Source organism: Triticum urartu, chromosome 7A (assembly GCF_056163025.1).
Source record: "Triticum urartu cultivar PI428250 chromosome 7A, HENAU_Tu73, whole genome shotgun sequence".
Lineage (NCBI taxonomy): Eukaryota > Viridiplantae > Streptophyta > Magnoliopsida > Poales > Poaceae > Triticum > Triticum urartu.
The window spans coordinates 38,189,584-38,209,445 of NC_141879.1; the positions used below are offsets into that span (position 1 = coordinate 38,189,584).

The 19,862-nt window shown below is 51.0% G+C and overlaps 2 protein-coding genes across 2 annotated transcripts; one reads left to right on the forward strand and one right to left on the reverse strand.

The window, feature by feature from the left end:
* The first annotated feature begins 561 nt into the window (after nt 1-561).
* On the forward strand, nt 562-4,008 carry LOC147957428 (uncharacterized). Its single transcript, XM_087531695.1, has 9 exons — nt 562-675; nt 758-1,360; nt 1,435-1,716; nt 1,796-2,001; nt 2,085-2,397; nt 2,485-2,583; nt 2,667-3,272; nt 3,487-3,681; nt 3,793-4,008. The coding sequence occupies exons 1-9, from the start codon at nt 589-591 to the stop codon at nt 4,006-4,008; spliced, it is 2,607 nt and encodes an 868-aa protein (XP_087387821.1). The 5' UTR covers nt 562-588.
* Nucleotides 4,009-4,489: 481 nt separating this feature from the next.
* On the reverse strand, nt 4,490-6,139 carry LOC147957429 (uncharacterized). Its single transcript, XM_087536845.1, has 2 exons — nt 4,951-6,139; nt 4,490-4,874 (listed from the first exon to the last, which is right to left on the reverse strand). Exons 1-2 carry the CDS (start codon nt 5,203-5,205, stop codon nt 4,566-4,568), a joined length of 564 nt encoding a protein of 187 aa, XP_087392971.1. The 5' UTR covers nt 5,206-6,139; the 3' UTR covers nt 4,490-4,565.
* Nucleotides 6,140-19,862: the final 13,723 nt, after the last annotated feature.

Genomic DNA, 19,862 nt, shown 5'->3' on the forward strand with positions numbered 1-19,862 from the left:
TCTCTTGTTGGATGCATTATTTCACATTAGGTGATGTTAGATTAGTAGATGGTTTCTTTGTTTTAGGAAATAGTTTGTAGTTGATAGATGATTTGGTAGGTAGTGTAGTTGGTAGATGTTTGTAGTTGTCCACCAATAGACATAGTTTGTGATTTTTTTTGAATTATAGATGATGTATGCATGTGCTAGTAAATTAGCTATATGTTGAATATATAGATGGCATAATCTTTGTTTGAATATGAGAAGACAACTTTGGCAAGCAAATATATTTAGAAAAAATATTATATGTGTGAAGTGGTATGACAATATAGTTGAATATATAGATGGCAATTTTTTTTTTGCAAAAGAGATGATGAAATTTGATTATTGTGTGTGACATGATTTGTTCAATAGAATGGCGGATGATGATTATGAAATTTATTTGATGGTGAAATTTGGTACTCTAGATGATATGTGTGCATATGTAGAAGAAAGAAATGATGTGGTTATTTTTGAGAAGAATGGTGTTTTCATATGGCATAAACTTGGAGAAGGAAATTGTTTGATATTGTTCATGTATTCATAGATGTTTGTGATTTGTTTTGTAGGATGGCGGATGGTGATGGACCTTGGTATGACGGATTAATCGATGAGTGGGATAAGGAGCATCGTGCTCGTGCCATTGAGAATGGACAGGTAAGAAGCAAGAGTGGGTCAATTTTCGTTGTTTCTCATTTGTGTTCTTGTATTGATTATTAAAACATCACTTTATTTGCAGGTTGTAGTTGCTATGCGCATGAGGGGTCATTCCGCTGATGACTTTGATTACGACCCGCGGTATGAGCCTTACATTCGGAGATTGGGTCTTCTCCCATTCGTTTTGCAGTTTAAGCGACGCGCTCCGCTGGTGAACCACGCGGCGCTGACCGCACTTGTGGATCGTTGGAGGCCGGAGACTCACTCGTTCCACCTTCCATGTGGGGAGATGACGATGACCCTACAGGACATGGCTATGATAAGCGGCCTTCCTATCAACGGACAAGCTGTTACCGGTCGTGTCAGCGTGGGTAATTGGCGAGAACGGACTGCCGATTTAATTGGCGTTCAGCCCGAGGGCCCTCAGGAAGGCAAGGCCGATACCGCGAAAGTGAGGCATTCTTGGCTAAAAATGGTCAGAGGAAACACCAATCCGTGCCCTCAGGATGCCAATGACGTGGTTGTGCAGCAGTACGCGCGGGCCTATCTTTGGTATGTACTAACCAAGGTAGTCTTCTCAGATGCAACCGGGAACTCAGCCCTCTGGATGTTCTTGGAGCTACTCAATAACTGGGATACCCAGTATAGCTGGGGTTCGGCCGCACTAGCATATTTGTATTGTCAGGTAAGAGATATTTGCAACCATTTATCTTGCATTTGTCATGCGCCTCCATATCTAACATGTTTGTTTGATTGCAGCTTGACTTGGCGTGTCGGAGAAAGGGAGATACATCCTCATTGTCTGGGTTTGTTTGGAGCCTATCCGTGTGGATGTGGGAGTGGATCCCGGTTGGACGGCCTGATTTAAAGAACCCCCTCATGGCAAACCCACGGGGTAATCATGACGGGTTGCATGATGATGATCCATATCGGCGCCCTACGCTTGCTTACTATTGGGAACAAGTGACAGTCTACACAGGAAGCTCGCATGTGCGATACAAGTGCTATATGAACGAGCTGGACACCTTGACTGCTGAGCAGGTTTTGAGAAGTTCGATGAGATAAAATTTAGTCAAGAATAAAACTTATGTAGCTAACAATGTATCTCTTTGTTTTGCAGGTATATTGGTTGCCTTATGTGGAAGATCGTGACTTTGATCTTAATGAGATGTGCACGCGTGATAGCCATCTTTGGCGGGCGAGGTGCCCAATGATATGCTTCTTCGCAGTCGAGTGGCACTTTGTAGACCGTGTGACAAGACAATTTGGAAGAAGACAAGGTATTCCAATTGAGGAGAGCAAGGAGGAAATGCTATCTCTGCATCGGTAAGCAAGCATGCCTTGAGTATGTAGTAGAGCATTGAATAAGTCAATGTTTGCTAATGCTTTGTCCCGTGCATCATTTGTAGGTTCGATCGAAGGAACAATCAGGATATATCGGATTGGGCAAACAAACACCGTGCATGGATAGAAATTTGGAATCAAAGAGACACACTAGTGCAATCAGAGAATAGACCTCACAATCAGTTAGCGTATCAGAAGTATCAAGTGTGGTATGCGGATCGTTACCGGTTAAAGCTGAAGCCAGGTTGGACTCACGAGGAGTGGTCGGAGTTGGTGTCTGAAGAACTGGAGACTGCAGAAGGTTATCATACCTTCAACACGGGTGTGAGAGACACCAGAGGGGCTCATGTTGACTACGCACCGATGCATGACGAAATGGTAGTCTGTTTGACCTATTACTCTAACATACTTGCATCACGTTGTCTTCTTTCAAATACATAAGTTTGGTGTGTTCATGAATTGCAGGGCAGAGAGTTGCTTCTGTGCGTCAACGATGCCAATGTTGCACTGAGTCATCCACCTGGTGGTGCATTATCTGAGAGGACTCTTAGGAGCACGATGGAGGTGTGACCAATATATTATAAAAGTTTCTTTTCACGGATTATTTATTTGCATCTCATATCATAGCATATTTTGTGTTGTTGCAGAAGTTCAAGAAGCGGTTTCATAAGATGGCAGCAATGCTTTCTTGCCATGGTGCTCAGTCCACTGACGTGTATGCACCTGGTAGCCGCGCCGCCACAGCTAATAGACGGCGTTATCTCCAGAACGATGAGGACACGAAGGAGTTCCATGAAGAGGAGCCAGCACATCAAGAGGAGCCAACACATCATGAGGAGCATGAGTATGATGCAACACATCAAGAGGATCATGAGTATGATGTTGATGCTCCACAACCATCACAGGTTACACAACCGACACAAGGCAATGCTCGCTCTAGGAAAGGCAAAGCCATAGCTAAGACACCAGGCAAGAAAGGTAGAAAGAAGACATGGAACACACAATTCCATAGTCCGGAGTATCCTCATCAGCTTATCCCAAGAGGAATGCAAAGATATAAGACCAACATTGAGGCGGAGGAGGAGGCATACAACGAAGAGGAGGAGGAGGCATACAACGAAGAGGAGGAAGAGGCTAGCGAAGAGGAGGAGCCTACACTTGCAACCATTGCGAAGAGAGGAAGGAGGAAGCGAGCTTCTTGTTTGGAAGTGAATGAACTAGGTGGCGTTTGTATGCATGAACTTGGTGTTGTGGTAAAAACTTCTTAGGTTGTCTTGAATTTGGTGTCTTATGTATGCACTTGGTGTCTTATCTATGCTTGAATTTGTCGTGATGAAAAATCCGTGAACTTGTTCTCGTTTGTATGCAAGAATTTGTCGTGGTGAAAGTTCTGTGAAATGAGCTATAATCTGTGTTGTATGAACCTGTCATATGAATATATATGTGTTATCTTCTTGTATCAAACAGCAAGTTCAAGATTACAGGGGCCCAGACGCCAGGGTCCTTGGCGTCTGGTTTAAGCCAGGGGACCAGACGCCAGGGTCCTTGGCGTCTGGCTTCAAGTCAGGTGACCAGACGCCACAGTCTCTGGCGTCTGGGGGTCGATTGGATTTGAGGGGGGTTAGGGTGCTGGATGAGGGAGTGACGTTGGCAGGGCTAGAGGTGAGAGTGGGTGGATATGAATGAAATGAGAGGGGTAGAGGTGGAGATGAATGGATGAGAGGGGTAGAGGTGGGCCCAAAGAATCTTATCCACTCGAATCTTATCCATCAGACAGATAACTGCAAAAATGCTAGGGACCCAGACGCCATGGACCTTGGCGTCTGGGTGTCCATCAGACACATCAGGAATTTGTCTGGTCTCCTGCGTGAGCAAAATGAGCCAGATGCCACGGTCCTTGGCGTCTGGTTGTGGGAGCCAGACGCCATGGTCCCTGGCGTCTGGGGTGTCCATCAGACACATCAGGCATTTCTCTGGTCTCCTGCGTGAGCAAAATGAGCCAGACACCACGGTCCTTGGCGTCTGGGGTGTCCATTAGACACATCAGGCATTTGTATGGTCTTCTGCGTGACCAAAATGAGCCAGCCGCCATGGTCCCTGGTGTCTGGGGTGTGACCAAAATGAGCCAGACACCAAGGACCAAACTGGATAAGGACCCAGACGCCATGGACCTTGGCGTCTGGGTGTGGACCTGGTGTTTTTGCACACACACTAGTGTCTGTTGTTAATGTTTTTTCTTAGCAACTTATTGCACACACACTAGTGTCTGTTGTTAATGTTTTTTCTTAGCAACTTATTGCACACACTGTTAAATATGAACAAAGCATGCTAGTCTCAACCAAAAATATGAACAAAGCATACTAACTACTCTCGAATGACGAACATAGTTTGCACATAATCTCAAATAGTCTCGAATTACAAGTTCATCACACACGATGTGTCGAATGACATAAATAGTTCATGATCACGCAAGGTCTCGAATGACAAGTTCATCACACACAAAGTCTCGAAAGTCCATCATCGATGTCGCTGCCTTTTCCATTTGTCTACTGAGTAGTACGGGGCCACTTTCCCTTCTTGTCACGTGCCTCGTCCTCCTCTTGTGCATCGCGAGCCCTTGCAAGTTTTCTTGCCCTCTCTTCTTGACGAGCTTCCTTCTCTTTGCGTGTCCTCTCTTCCTCACGCTTCTTGCGCTCACGAGCCTCCTTCTCACGACGCTCCCGCTCCAATCCCCGTGCATAGGACTCCTCGAATAGGCGCTGCCTCCGTAACCAATCTCGACGTTGGTCCTCTTGGACATCTTTTGGTACCTCGTGATCTATCCAAGTGAAGTACTTGCAAAGTGGAGGAGGGGACTACACATAAACCATGTTTTTGTTAGACATATGAGTGACAACTTGTTGATGTTTTTTGTATGTACACCTAACATACCGGTGGTATGTCATATGCGTTAGTTGGCCTTCGACGATCATGTGCATAGTTGGGACACACGAAAAACCTTCTACCTTCTGTCCATGACTTGTTGCGGTCAGTGGACACCTTCAGCTTGCAAACATCACCACACCAACATGATGGTGTGGGCACATCCTTCTCCTTCTCCTTGTCCAAACTGGCCTCCATCCACGTCTTCGGCATGTCCTCTTGGTCCGCGCACGCCGGCCTCGTCCTGGAACCGGATGAAGCCATGCCTACAAAAAGAACAATTGTTAGCACAAGACATAAAGAGAGTAAATGCGTAAATACAGTAAATGAATAAATGCTAGGAATTGTATGAACAAATAATATACCATTATTATTAGATCAACCATCTGGATTAAGCAAATAACCGAAGGCCGATCCATTATCAACCATTCCTCTATGACCACCACCACCTCTAGCACTTGTGCTTCCTCTCGGACCACCACCACCTCTAGCACTTGTGCCTGCTCGGCCACCACCTCTAGCACTTGTGCCTGCTCGACCACCACCTCTAGCACTTGTGCCTGCTCGACCACCACCTCTAGCACTTGTGCCTGCTCGACCACCACCTCTAGCACTTGTGCTAGCTCGACCACCACCTCTAGCACTTGTACTCCCTCTACGAACACTAGCACCTCTAGCACTTGTGCTCCCTCTACGACCACCACTACCACCTCTGACACTTGTGCTTCCTCGACCACCACCACCGTCACCTCTTCCACCTCGTTCACCATTGGTGCCGCCTCCACGACTTGTTTTTCTTTTTTTGGTTTTCTTATTCTTGCATGTCCGCTCATTGTGTCCCCCTTCACCGCACACCCCACAGTTGATAGTGTCAGGAGCCTCCATGAAATGACCGCTACCAAATTGTTTCATGCCAGTGTATCCAGCCAGGTCATCCATATCACCCCTGAACCTCTTAGTTCTCCTTCTACCCTTCGTCTCCACCTTCAGAAGAGGGTCTGGCCTAATATGAGGGCCATGGTACTCAGGCCACTGTGATTGGTCCAAGAAAGGGTGAAATCTTGGCGCCCATGTCAACCTAGTAGCTTCCACATGGAACTCTTGCATCCTCACGGTTTTTCCATCATTAACATGTATGTTTCTCGCCTTCGCCGCCGTTATCAAATGCGAGCATGGCCAATGATACTTACTAGGCCTCTCGCACTGGCACCACTGAGTCTTCAGTTTCACCTCAAATGCAGCACCACCATATTGTCTACCGTCTCATGTTGTGCCACCTAGCTCATCAATTTGATAGATCATTTCAAGTCTATCGAATATGATAACTTGTTGCCGTGAAGACTTGCTTGCTTGTAACTGCAACCATTCATCAACCTTTTCCGGATAATCCTTTTTTTCACCTATCCATTTTGCAGTCTCTTCAGAATGCCTCTGAAAGTACTCATTAAGCTTGAAGAAGGTGTACTCCACTATTGCAGTCACTAGCAATGCACGAGCACCCTTCAACACATTGTTGAAACATTCTACGAGATTGCTCGTCATGTCGCCATATCGCCAACCACCATCGTCATGAGCGCGTGCCCACTTGTGCTTCTCGCTTAAATTCCTAGTTAAGAACTCTTTTCCCCCTTCGTTCACCGCTGCAAAGAGTTTGTTGTACCGAGCATCGAAACCTTGGGTGGTGAAGGCCACACATACATGGGTAAGGTCTTTGCTGAGCTCCTTGCTCTTACATGCCCGGTAAAAGTTGGCCACGAAATGCCTCATGCACCATCTGTGGTGAAGCTTTGGAAATCCTGGAATAACAATGTCCATTGCCTTGAGTATGCCATGATGCCGGTCCGATATGATGCATACCTCCCTAGCCCCAATCACGTTGTGCCTAACATGACCCATGAACCACTCCCAGTTGTCTTGGTGCTCGGAAGGCACCAAAGCAAATGCACACGGCAACACGTTGTCGTTTGATGAGTGCGCCATTGCTACCATTAGTGTGCCCTTATATTTACCGGTCAAGAACGTGCCATCTATAGACAAGACAGGACGACAATGCTGAAACGCCTCCACACATTGTCCATAACTCCAGAAGGCACGGTGGAACACTCCCTCGTGATCCTCGACCACATGAAACATGCCCGGGTTCCTATGTGCAATCGCGGCCAACAACCTTGGGAGCTGGTTGTATGCTTCTTCATAACCACCATACAACATCCTAATAGCATTTGCCTTTGCCTTCCATGCCTTCCCATACTTGACTTCATAACCAAATTGTTTTTTCACCGTCCGCATGAGAAACCTCACTTTCACAGTGGGATCAAAGGCTATGTCTTTCATCCATTTGTATCTGAGATACTCAGATGTGAGTTGACGGTATGTCTTTCTAAGTCGTTTCGATGGAGGTTTGCATCTATGAGTGGTATCACAACTTTTCAACACCCATTCTTCGGTTTCTTTAAGCTTTCTTGCACGAACCTTCCATGTGCATTCCTTTTGCTCACACACCACGGTGTAACGCAACTTCATGTCGGAGTGCTCAACATAAATTGGCCTATGGTTTCGAATGGCATAGTCAGCCAACCAAAACTTCAGCATAGGCAAGCTCAGAAACTTCAATCCTTTCTTCAAATAAGCATTCTCGTCCTCATTCTCCACCCTTGGTTCTCCTGGATCCGGGCATGGTGTTGGCTCAATCGCCGTCATTCTCATTCCACCGTCAACAACAGCTTTATGGGCAAGGCTGAGATCTTTAAACAAGTGAGTTCTTTTTTGTAAGCCCGTCAGCTCAAAGTGGATTTGGTTCTCCTCCTTTGTGAATCCATCCTCGTCCAACTGTTCAACTGGACCCTCGTCATCCGAGTCATACGCATATTGACGCCTAAAAGGCAAGTCACGATCCATGTCCTTTTGTGCTATGTACGCATCCAAGTCACCAACATCATTACCATGAAACCCTTCCTCTTGCTCTTCGTCATCATCATAAACATCTTCATCCTCTTGAATTACTTCGTCACTAGCAATCACCTCAACTTCATTTGCTTGGCTAGTTGGTGGTTGGCTAGAAGCATTGGGGGCATACAACTCAACCTCATTTTCTTTGATAGATGGTACACGGGGATGTGGTGGGGGATAAACATTGGGGGCATCAACCACAACCCTATGCTCAACAAGTGGCACCATTGTCCTCTCGCTCATGTCATCCATTGGGGAAGAGACATGCCGGTTCAAATCAATGGTAAACCGAGGAGATTCAACCTTGGTGGCAAACAATTCAAGTGACTTGTCTTCCGATTGGGATACTTTTTCCTTGTATACATCCCAATGCAAATCCGAGGTGATAGGCATACTTTTCAAGCGAGATTTGGCTCCAACTCCAACATCATACCTTCCTATTAACTTAACATCAACATTGGTGTCCATCCACTCTAAGACTTGTCTCACTTTTGCAACAACATCCTCATAGCTAGGGCTTGTATCAAAAACCAATGGTTCCTCACCCGTGTCGGCATTGTTACTCAAGAATGCCTCCTTGTCCATGTAATGAACATTAACAAGTCTCTCCATCTAAAAATAACATGAATGGATTTAAGACTTCAATGAGAATTGGTGTGTTTATCCAAATACATCTAATTCTATCCAAATCATATCAAGACTAAATTATTGGTGATGTCCACAAAAGTATCACTAATTAACACACACTAAGCAAAGTTAACCCTAATCACTAACTAACCCTAACCCCCAATCTTTCTACTCAACAAGCATATATTCCTACTACACACCATGCATAGCACTATATTATCAGAGTTAACCAAGCCATTCACACTAACATAAGGGAGAAAACATGAACTAGGGTTCCACCAACATGTATAAAATGCAACCAAAATAACAAGATTTGACAAAAAATAATTGGATGATTTGGGGGAGATTAACAAGAGCAACAAAGTGATGGAAAGATCCACCTAAGGGATGTACCTTTTGGAGAGGATTTGAGGGGGAGCTTGAGGGGTAGGAGAGAGTGTGAGAACTCCAAGTGTTCTTCAAGCTCGGGTTGTGGATTGGGGAAAGTGTGTGGGATGGGTCCCACACACTTTCCCCAAGGGTTATTCTGTTACCAGGGCCAGACGCCAGGGTCCCTGGCGTCTGGCCCCTTTGCCACGTCAGCAGGTCAACGGGCACGCGGGCAGTGCGGGCCAGGGGCCAGACGCCAGGGTCCCTGGCGTCTGCTTCGTAACCCAGACGCCAGGGATCTTGGCATCACCGAAAAAGGTCAGAAACGAAATTTATTTTGAAACGAGGTCAAATCGGGATTTAGTTAGCCCTATAGGTCAGAACAGTAATTTTGTCCTATGCAATGAGATAAAATGAAATATGTATAGCTTCTTGCTGTTCGGTAAACCAGCACGCCTCATCAGTCCTGTGTTCTGTTATTTTTCACCAGGGTCGCTGCGGTGACTGCCCTCCTTTGTTCCAGTTTGCTCTCGAGCACTCGTGGCAAATTGTTCAGAAACGCGCGCGGACTATTGACTACATATAGTATGAATTTGATTAATGGCGGTTTATTGTTCGTATGATACACAGGGAGGAATAAAAGATTTTAAACATACTGCAGAGTAGCAAAAAATATAACTAATTGATGGCTCTTTCTTCCTTTTTGAGCAATAGTCGAGAAGTACACGAGGGGGATTTACATGACAGGGCAGAGGGGCAAATTGTCTTCATCTACTTTATTAAACCATCAGACGAGGCCTCGACCACGTTCAGGCTACCCGGTGACGAGACGAATTACATCCACGCCTATCTCGGCACCGAGCACCGGTGCCGCTTGAATTGCGCCAGGGCGGTGGCCATTGAACTCATGTAAAATTGGCCAATCTAGTCTTGCTGCTCTGGTTTGCAGCTGCATGGTTGAAAGTCGAAATCTTATGAAATCTGCAACACTCCGACAAGCGGGGAGAGGATGGCCCACATCTCCTACCAGTTTCTTCTAAAATCTCAGCTTGTCAGCAAGTCATAAAAAAAAGCTCATCGTGGAATATGTAGCACCTCATGGCCTGACAACCAACATAGGAAGGACTGATATCAAATGGTTTAGATATAACAATGTATATATAGTGGTGAGCAATGGCCACCAGAACGTCTAAGTAAAGCACAGGGTAAGCGTGATGCCACTGAATGGTGTAACTCATGCCTCATGAGGAACAGCAATACAAGCATGACCAGTGGGTCGATCATTATGTTGTCTAGAAAATTTATCATTATGCAAGAAGGGCATGAAGGGAGTCGTGATATGTTGTATCACACGGCTGATGTGAGCACCGAGAGGATACCTGAACTGGAATAATATAGATTAGCGAGTCGAGAAAATTCCCTCACAAAAACGTAAAACAACTCCAGAAATTCAGTAAGACTCCCTAAATCGACGGTGTACCTCCACTAATCATTAGCATATGGTTCTTTCTAAGAGTAAATGAAATAATTGATAAATATGATTATGCAGAGGAACTAAAGTGGATGAGTTATCCGTGATGAGCTAGGGACTACAAAACCTTCATTTCAACAGAAAATGTACTGCTTGTTTGCCATTGCCATGCATTAACTAAGCAATACATACATGATGATAACAAATCACGACATGCACATCTGCTTCGTGGTCTAGTTTCGAGTTGACGCTCATGCTCTAGGGTGAGTTCTCTATCATCTATTGGTTAGGTACACTTCGAGCCAGGGCAAGGGGGTCTCTTCAGTGATAGACGGATGGCACCATGACGAGGTCCATCTTGCTTTGAAGAGAAGAAGGCATATTTTTCAAGTCGTTTGCCATTCCCAAATCTAGGTATTGTATTCGCTTCAACCTTGGTCAAGGCGCGCTCTTGTGTTTGAAGATTTTGGTATTCTCAAGGTGTGTGTGTGTGTGTGTGTGTGTGTGTGTGTGTGTTTCTTTACTTGATGTTCGTTTGTAACTAATTGTGGTCTAAGTAAGATGTTCTTCTCAGCACCTTGTATCGGATGGGTTGCCTCAGACTTTATGTTTCACTCGCGAAAGAGAAATTGACATCAATAGAAATCACCATGAGCTAGCAAAGTTTGCTAACTTTTTTCCCATCGATTGTTTGTTTGATTAATCTATTGACTGAGCTACACAAATTATAAGCGCTTACCACAATACTATTATTACTTGATCAATGAAACCAAACAAAATAAAATCCAAAGTTTGTCGTTTCTTTGCTCTTCATTTTCTTTTTCTTGAGTACAAAAGTTGGACAAGCTAGAATCAGAGGTTGTGTATACGATAATGCCTTCTTAGAAGGCTTGAACCTAGTTTTGTATAGTTCCTTGTCCATTGTTCTCAATGGTGTGTCATACGGAAGTAAAAAAAGATGGTCCACGAAGAAAGACTTCGGTGATGGTCCTTCAGTTCAGTCAACAGAACTACAAACAGTGTTCTATTGTTCAATTGTTTAGCTTAAAAAGCAAAGCCCTGTTATCTGATCTTCGAAGGAGACAAATCTCTTAGTTGAGTCTAATAAATTCATAAAATTTTATGATTGGAGTAACATACTAGCTACCTGGTAAATTCATAATACATTGGTACTAATTGGTTGTCCATGTGTCGGTGTGTTCTTCATGAGGAACTGCATGCACGCAGCCACGGAGCTGGCGTCAATTTGCCTGCACAACGCGTTCTCGCAGAGGAGCTTCAGCTTCTCCAGCTCAAACCTGTCCGGTGTTGTGAGCAGCCGCTCCACATTCTCTCGCAGTGCCGTCTCGAGCTGCGGCGGTGGTGACTCGGTCTAGATGAACTGGAGGAGTGCTTTGAACACGTCGGCGTCCATGTCATTCACGAGCAGGAGTAGATTTTTTTTGATAAAGGGCGGATTTTATTAGCTCATAATGAAGCATCAAGAGGATACAAATACAATAAGCACACACCCGGCCTCTGCATAACTACGAGCAGGAGTAGATGGTCAGTGATGGCGTTGTTTGAGGCGAGGGTAAGATCTGCCTTAGGATGGGCGACCGGGCCTCGTGCACCCACGATCGTCTGTCCATCACCGAGGTGGATCGTCACGTCCACTACTTCCGCGAGACTAGGCTTATGTCGCGGCATCTCCTTCATGAGGAGCTCCAACAGGCAGAGGGGCACACTGTCTTCAACTACTTGAAACCATCAAATAGGCCTGGTCCCATTTGAAGGGCCTGGGGCAAGATAACAAAAAGGACCCTAAAGCCACATAAATGTATGTTTTTTCATTTCAACTGCAAATAAATATTCATTACACTATATTTTATGTTTCCTCGTCATCTCGACTATGAAAAAAAAACGGGTGTGGCGTTGTCTTTCAGCCTTTTCTATGCTTTTTCTCGTTAGCATAGTCGTTTATGATCTTTTTCTCCGGGTAGATCTACTTTGAAGGATTCCTTGGTACCTTGTATTGTTCGGCGTGTATCTTGTCTCGTGTTTTATCTACTATCTATACCTAATAATAATATTAAAGGACGGAAGATGTCGGAGTAAATGACCACGGGTAGCCTAGCCGGCTACCCCTGGCCTTTTTGAAAAAATTACGAGTCGACCCAGCCCTCAAGAATCCAAGACGTGGGGCCGCCTTCCCCTTGCCGGCTGTCTCCCAGGCCGACTATCGGAAGGCGGCCCGGCTTTAGCCCTCATGAAGAAAGCCGCGGGAGGGCCGGCTCCAAGAAGCCGGCCGCAAGAAGCTGACTCCCACAAAGCGGTCAAGATCGCACCCTCGAAGTCTGTATCCACATAACGACGATGTGACGGGGCGTGGCTACAGGAAAGCCTGCCACCCCCGAATCCCGGAGCACGCCTGGCACAGTGCGCCGTACGGGGCGGCCATGGCCCATCCGGCGCGACACTGTTGCCATGTTGACCCTGATGCCACCCACGACGGGCTGTCAGCGCGGCCCACGGGCGGTGGGCCCCTTCAGGCAGAGAGACACCCGAAGGCGGCCAGGCCTCCCCCAGTCGGCCCAAGACGGGGCCGGCTCCCCACAGCCGGCTTGCTTCCTCTCTCGAAGGAGACGCCCCATTAAGGGGACAAGACGAGGCATGGCTACAGCGATCGCCCGCCGGGCGGCGGCACTGTAGCCACGCTTACCTCGGCGAAACCCTCGTCACCAGGTTTGAGGCAACAGTGACCAGCCGCCGACAAGGCCCTTGACAGTGGGGCCTGCCTGTCAACCAAGGAGCCGGCAGCCGGCGGGGCCCAGCAGCCGGCGCAGAAGCCAGCGAGCGTAGTCATAGACGGCTAGGACCCACGCCCAGCCGGATTACCATTGTACCCCCGGGGGGCGGGCCTATATAAACCCCCGGGGCACCCATGCAAAGGGTTGATCTGAGCTAGTTTTAGACACCACATAGAGAGGAGAGGAGAGCTAGCCGTGCCCTTCTTCTTCTTCTCGCCAAGCAGCTCGAGGAGCATCTTGTAGCCACTCGTTCATCTAGTGATCATGCGGAGACCCCGCAGAGCAGCAGTAGGGGTGTTATCTCCACGGAGAGCCCCGAAGCTGGGTAAGATTCGCCGGCGTGCATGTCTTCGCCTCATCCCGCTTCCAGGCACCGGCGACGTCTTACTGGCTCCCACAATGATAAGCCACCCGTTGGCATATGTCGCACCTACCACCCGATATTTGGCGCCCACCATGGGGCCAGGTGCACCATCGTCCGGAGACCTATTCTGGACGGGAACCCTCTTCCTCCCTAGCGAGCGTAGCCAGCCCGGCACGCCCGATGGCGCTTGCCATGATGCGCTGCAAGGCGTCGCCAACGTCTGCGCAGCGAGCGGCCTCGGCGATCTCCTTGACGAGACCCTCATCTCCGACGAGCTCGCCTCTAACGCGGGCACCGACCACCTCGTCAACCTCCTCGGCCAGCTCCACGTCTCCGGCGAGCTTGCTGTGGACTTGGAGTCTGTTGGCTCCACCGATCCGATGCCTGTCGACTCCGACACGGCCTCGCTCGACGCTTTCCCCACCGACGTCGCGATCTACAACGACCCTCTTCCCCAGGCCGATGGCTGCGACGGCGCCACCACCGAGGTGATGGTCATCGGTCACGGCGGCGCTTCTGGCGAGAACGTCCTCGACGCCCCGCATGCAGCGGTCCACGACGTGTCCATCCCCCTCCCGGCCGATGCCGACGCTGAAGCACTGGAGGCTCGCCGCCTCGCCCTCCTCGCGGAGGGCCGGAAGTTGACTTCCATGAGACGCCTCACCGAGGCCCACCAGCGCGAAGCCGACCGCGCCACCTTTGGCACGCCGCCCCCAGGCGGGCCAAGCCGAGCCGGCGTTGTCAAACAGCGCAGCGCTGCCCTCGCCGACACGCTAGGAGTCGACCGCCCAGTCTACGCCACTCCACTCGAGAACCTGCGCGCCGCCCAGGCGGCCGTAGACGAGCTAGACGGACTGGGGGCCGAAGAACTCCCCCACATGACCAGACGCATCCAGCAACTAATCGATGCAGCCGCACAGCGGCACGAAGCCGACGCCCACGCGGAAAGCCCTCCCCCGCGCCGAGAGCACGGCGTGACGTCCCGGACGCCGACTGCGGGTAAAACCCGCGCGCTACACGAGAAGGAGCCGGCTGCCAGCCGAAGCCGAACCCGGACCTCCATCGAGCGAGACGCAGAAGGCCGTCCTCGGGCCGTGGAGTGGCGGGGCGACCCGCCTCCGCCTCCGCCTCGCGGGGAGAGATATCCCACCCCACTGCCTGTCGCCCATCCGACTCTCAGCGGTCGACTAGGTCGCCGCGAAGGAGTCGGCGAGAACGACGCCCGCCATCGGATCGACCGCCTAGCGCGATCCCTGGCGCTAGAAGAAGAAGATGATGTCGGCCCGCCTTGCTTCGGCCCCCGCATCCGCGACGAGCCTTTTCCCAAAGGGTTCTCGCTCCCAAGAGACACGCCCAAGTACAATGGCTCCGTGAAGCCGGAAGATTGGTTGATCGACTACTCCACAGCGGTTCGCATAGAAAACGGCAACAGGCGCATTGCCGTGAAGTACGTGCCCCTCATGCTGCAAGGCACGGCGCGGACCTGGCTTAATAGCCTCAGGCCCTACAGCATCAACAGCTGGCTAGACTTCACGGAGGCCTTCGTCCGCAACTTCACCAGCACCTACAAGCGGGCCCCCAAGCCCAGACAGCTCTCCTTGTGCGTACAAGGCCCCGCCGAATCCACTCGCGACTACCTCACGCGTTGGGCCGAGCTCCGCAACTCTTGCGAAGGGGTGCACGAGGTGCAAGCCATAGAATACTTCACCGCCGGATGCCGAGAAGGCACCCTCCTTAAGCACAAGCTCCTCTGCGACGAGCCAACTACCCTCGACGAGCTTCTGGTCATAGCGGACAAGTACGCCACCGGCGACTCCTCAATGAAGACTGAACTCCGGGTAGATGCGTCCGGGAAGGTAATCAACCCGGCGCCCAAGACGTCGGCTGGGGACTCCGGCTGACGCCCGTACCAGAACGACCACAAGCGCAAGGGCCCCGTGCCGCTCTCCACCAGCCGGCAGGTGGCCACAGTCGAGGACAAGCAGCCCGAAGGGCGGCCCGCACCCAAGAAGCAGAAGGGCGGCAGGCCGGCTTGGCAGCCGGCTTTCTCCTACGAGCAAACTCTCGACACCCCGTGCAAGTTCCACAGCGGCGCGAAGCCGTCCAACCACACAACTCGGAAGTGCCACTGGCTCACCCGAATCTCCAAAGGTGAAGGGCTCGCGCCGCCTCCGGCTCCGCAGCTGCCGACCGCTCGGCCAGCAGTCGGAGCTATGCACGATGAGTTCCCCGACGAGCATGCCGCCTATGTCGTCTTTACAAGCCAGCCCGAAGGCCGGCGTAGCAGACGCCGAGAGCACCAAGAAGTCAACGTGGTCGCTACCAACCCCGCCGAGCACATGCACTGGTCAGAAAAGCCTATCAGCTGGAGCCGGGCCGACCACCCAGAGATGATGCCATATCCCGGCTCTTATGCGTTGGTTTTGGATGCCACCCTTGCAACAGACAGACGCGCCGCCCGTTTCTCCCGAGTGCTGATAGACGGCGGGAGCAGCATCAATATCCTATACCGTGACACCCTGGAGAAGCTGAACGTCAAGACGAAGCAACTCATGCCTACTCGGACTGTGTTCCATGGCATTGTACCTGGCCTGTCCTGCGCCCCCATTAGCAAGATCAAGATTGATGTTCTCTTTGGGGACAAGGATCATTTCCGCCGAGAAGCAATCTGGTTTGAAGTGGTGGACCTGGAGAGCCCCTACCATGCACTGCTTGGCCGTCCTGCCTTGGCCAGGTTCATGGCTGTTCCCCACTATGCTTACCTCAAGATGAAGATGCCGAGCGCCAAGGGCATCCTCACCGTAGCCGGCGATTACAAGAAATCTTCCGAGTACGCTGCAGCCAGCAGCCGGCTGGCCGAGTCCCTTGTGATTGCCAAAGAAAAGAAGATGTTGGACCGAGTCGTGGCCATGGCCGGCAAACACCCGGCCCTGCCCCCCGATCCCAAGGAGTGTGATGCCGAAGGATCTTTCCAGCCGGCCAAGGAGACGAAGAAGATACCTCTTGACCCCGAGCACCCAGAAAGGTTTGCGTCATCGGGGCAAACCTAAACAGCAAATAGGAAGGCGAGCTCGCCGACTTCCTCTGTGAGAATCGGGATATCTTTGCATGGTCCCCTAAGGATATGCCGGGTGTTTCGAAGGAATTCGCCGAGCACAAGCTACACGTCCGAGAAGGCGCAAAACCAGTCAAACAACCCCTCCGCCGACTGTCGGAGGAGAAAAGAAGGATTGTGGGAGAGGAGATAGCCCGGCTTTTGGCAGCCAGCTTCATTATGGAGGTTTTCTTTCCAGAGTGGCTCGCCAACCCGGTCCTCGTGCTAAAGAAGAACAACAGGTGGCGCATGTGCATAGACTACACGAGCCTCAACAAGGCCTGCCCCAAAGATCCCTTTGCCCTGCCAAGGATTGATCAAGTGATAGACTCCACGGCCGGATGCGAGCTGTTGAGTTTCCTGGATGCTTACTCAGGATACCACCAGATAAAGCTAGATCCGGCTGACCGCCTGAAGACCGCCTTCATCACGCCATTTGGAGCTTTCTGCTACCTGACTATGACATTCGGCTTAAGAAATGCCGGTGCCACTTTTCAGCGTTGCATGCAGAAGTGCCTCCTCAAGCAGCTCGGCAGAAATGCCCACGTCTACGTAGACGACATTGTGGTGAAGACGGAGAAGCGCGACACCTTGCTGGAGGACCTCAAGGAAACATTTGAGAACCTGCGCCGGTTCCAGATCAAGCTCAACCCCGAGAAGTGCGTGTTCGGAGTGCCAGCCGGCCAGCTCCTAGGCTTCCTGGTCTCTGAACGCGGCATCGAATGCAACCCAATAAAGATCAAGGCCATTGAGAGAATGGCGATTCCCACCAAACTTCGAGACGTCCAAAAGTTCACCGGGTGCTTGGCCTCCCTGAACCGCTTCATCAGCCGGCTCGGAGAGAAAGCCCTCCCCCTCTACCGCCTCATGAAGAAGACCACTCACTTCGAGTGGAACGACCAAGCCGACCAAGCTTTTCACGAGTTGAAGAAGATGCTGGCCACGCCGCCTGTCCTGACGGCGCCGACTGAGAAAGAGCCCATGCTCCTCTACGTTGCTGCAACCAGCCGGGTGGTCAGCATCGTCATCGTAGTCTAGCGCCCAGAAGAGGGCCGAGCCCAGCCGGTCCAGAGGCCGGTGTACTATTTGAGTGAGGTGCTGTCTACCTCGAAGCAGAACTACCCGCACTACCAGAAGATGTGCCATGGCGTGTACTTCGCCGCCAAGAAGCTGAAGCCCTACTTCCAAGAGCACCCCATCACGATCGTATGCACCGCCCTGCTTGCCGAGATCATAGGCAGCCGGGATGCATCCGGACGGGTGGCGAAATGGGCCATCGAGCTGGCCCCCTACACGATCTTCTACCAGCCTCGCACCGCCATCAAGTCCCAAGCGTTGGCCGACTTCCTCGTCGACTGGGCCGAGACCCAGTACCTACCGCCAGCTCCCGACTCCACTCATTGGCGCATGCACTTCGACGGGTCCAAGATGCGCACTGGCTTGGGAGCCGGCGTCATCCTCACCTCTCCCAAAGGCGACAAGCTCAGATACACGCTGCAAATTCACTTTGCCGCCTCCAACAACGTGGCCGAGTACGAGGCGCTCATACACGGGCTCCGGCTTGCCAAAGAGCTCGGCATATGCCGGATCCTATGTTACGGCGACTCGAACTTGGTAGTCCAGCAATCATCCGGCGACTGGGACGCTAAGGACGCAAATATGGCAAGCTACCGATTCCTCGTTCAGCAGATCAGCGGGTACTTTGAAGGATGCGAGTTCCTCCACGTACCGCGAGCCGACAACGAGCTAGCTGATACCCTGGCTCGAATAGGCTCCACTCGGCAGGCAATACCAACCGGTGTCTCTCTGCAACGCCTCCTCAAGCCGTCTGTCAAGCCATCTCCAGAGTCCGATTCCATCTTCGTGCCGCCTGACCCCGACGCGGCCGGGTCCGGCTCGAAGAACCAAGCAGGTGACCCAGGGACTTCGATAGTCGGCCCGGGGACGTCAGTAGGCGGCTCGGAGACTTCCGTAGTTATGCCCGACCCGGGGACTGCTACACCCGGCTCGGGGACTGCGGTAGTCGGCCCGGGGACTGCACCAACACAACAGGCGGCGGCCGACTCCAGCATTTCACCACCCAGCCCGCCCGCCCTGGTCGCAGTAGCCGTGTTGGCAATAGAAGAAGTCGCAGCTCCATCATGGGCTCAGTCCATCCTCAACTTCCTAATAAACCAAGATCTGCCGGCTGACGAAACAGAGGCAAGACAAGTTCAACGCCGAGCCGGAGCATACACAATCATTAACAGAGAGCTCGTCAGGCGCAGTGCCACTGGAGTCTTCCAGCGATGCGTCGAGCAAGAGAAGGGCATTGCAATCCTCAGAGACATCCACCAAGGAGAATGCGGCCACCATGCGGCCTTAAGATCACTCGTCGCCAAAGCTTTCCACCATGGGTTCTTTTGGCCGACTGCTTTGGATGATGCCAAGGAGTTACTTAAACATTGCAAAGGGTGCCAAGTCTTCAGCTCCAAGCAACACATGCCGGCTTCGGCACTCAAGACCATTCCCCTCACTTGGCCCTTCGCTGTTTAGGGACTGGACATGGTGGGCCCATTCAAGACGGCGCGCGGCGGCATGACACACCTGCTTGTCGCCGGGGACAAATTCACCAAATGGATTGAGGCAAAGCTGATCAAGAAGCTGAATGGGCCGACTGCCGTGACATTCATCGCAGATATAAAAACTCGCTACGGCGTGCCACACAGCATCATCACCGACAACGGCACGAATTTCGCCAAGGGAGCATTGGCACATTTCTGCGCGACGCAGGGCATCCGGTTGGACTTAGCATCCGTTGCCCACCCGCAATCAAACGGCCCAGTCGAGCGAGCCAACGGCCTCATCCTTTCTGGCATCAAGCCCCGACTGGTCGTACCACTGGAATGTTCGGCCGGCTGTTGGCTCGATGAGCTGCCGACCGTCCTCTGGAGTCTGCGCACTACCCCAAACAAGTCAACCGGCTTCACTCCTTTCTTCCTCGTGTATGGTGCCGAGGAGGTCATCCCAACCGACATCGAGTTCGACTCGCCTCGGGTAACCATGTACACAGAGGCGGAGGCCAAGGAAGCACGAGAAGACGGCGTCGACCTGCTGGAAGAAGGCCGACTGTTAGCCCTCAGCCGGTCCTCCATCTACCAGCAGGGCTTGCGCCGCTACCACAGCCGGAAGGTCAGACCAAGATCTTTCCAAGAAGGCGACCTCGTGCTCCGGCTGATCCAGCGAACAGCCGGCCAACACAAGCTCTCGGCCCCTTGG

What these genes read in the sequence shown, in the direction of transcription:
- LOC147957428 (XM_087531695.1), top strand. Translation starts at nt 589, where the DNA reads ATGGCGGATGGTGATGGACCTTGGTATGACGGATTAATCGATGAGTGG. An exon ending in ACACCTTGACTGCTGAGCAG is followed by an intron (nt 1,717 to 1,795) that starts GTTTTGAGAAGT and finishes TTTGTTTTGCAG; the next exon opens with GTATATTGGTTGCCTTATGT. An exon ending in GAAATGCTATCTCTGCATCG is followed by an intron (nt 2,002 to 2,084) that starts GTAAGCAAGCAT and finishes CATCATTTGTAG; the next exon opens with GTTCGATCGAAGGAACAATC.
- LOC147957429 (XM_087536845.1), bottom strand. Translation starts at nt 5,205, where the DNA reads ATGGCTTCATCCGGTTCCAGGACGAGGCCGGCGTGCGCGGACCAAGAG. An exon ending in ACGCATATGACATACCACCG is followed by an intron (nt 4,875 to 4,950) that starts GTATGTTAGGTG and finishes GTTTATGTGTAG; the next exon opens with TCCCCTCCTCCACTTTGCAA.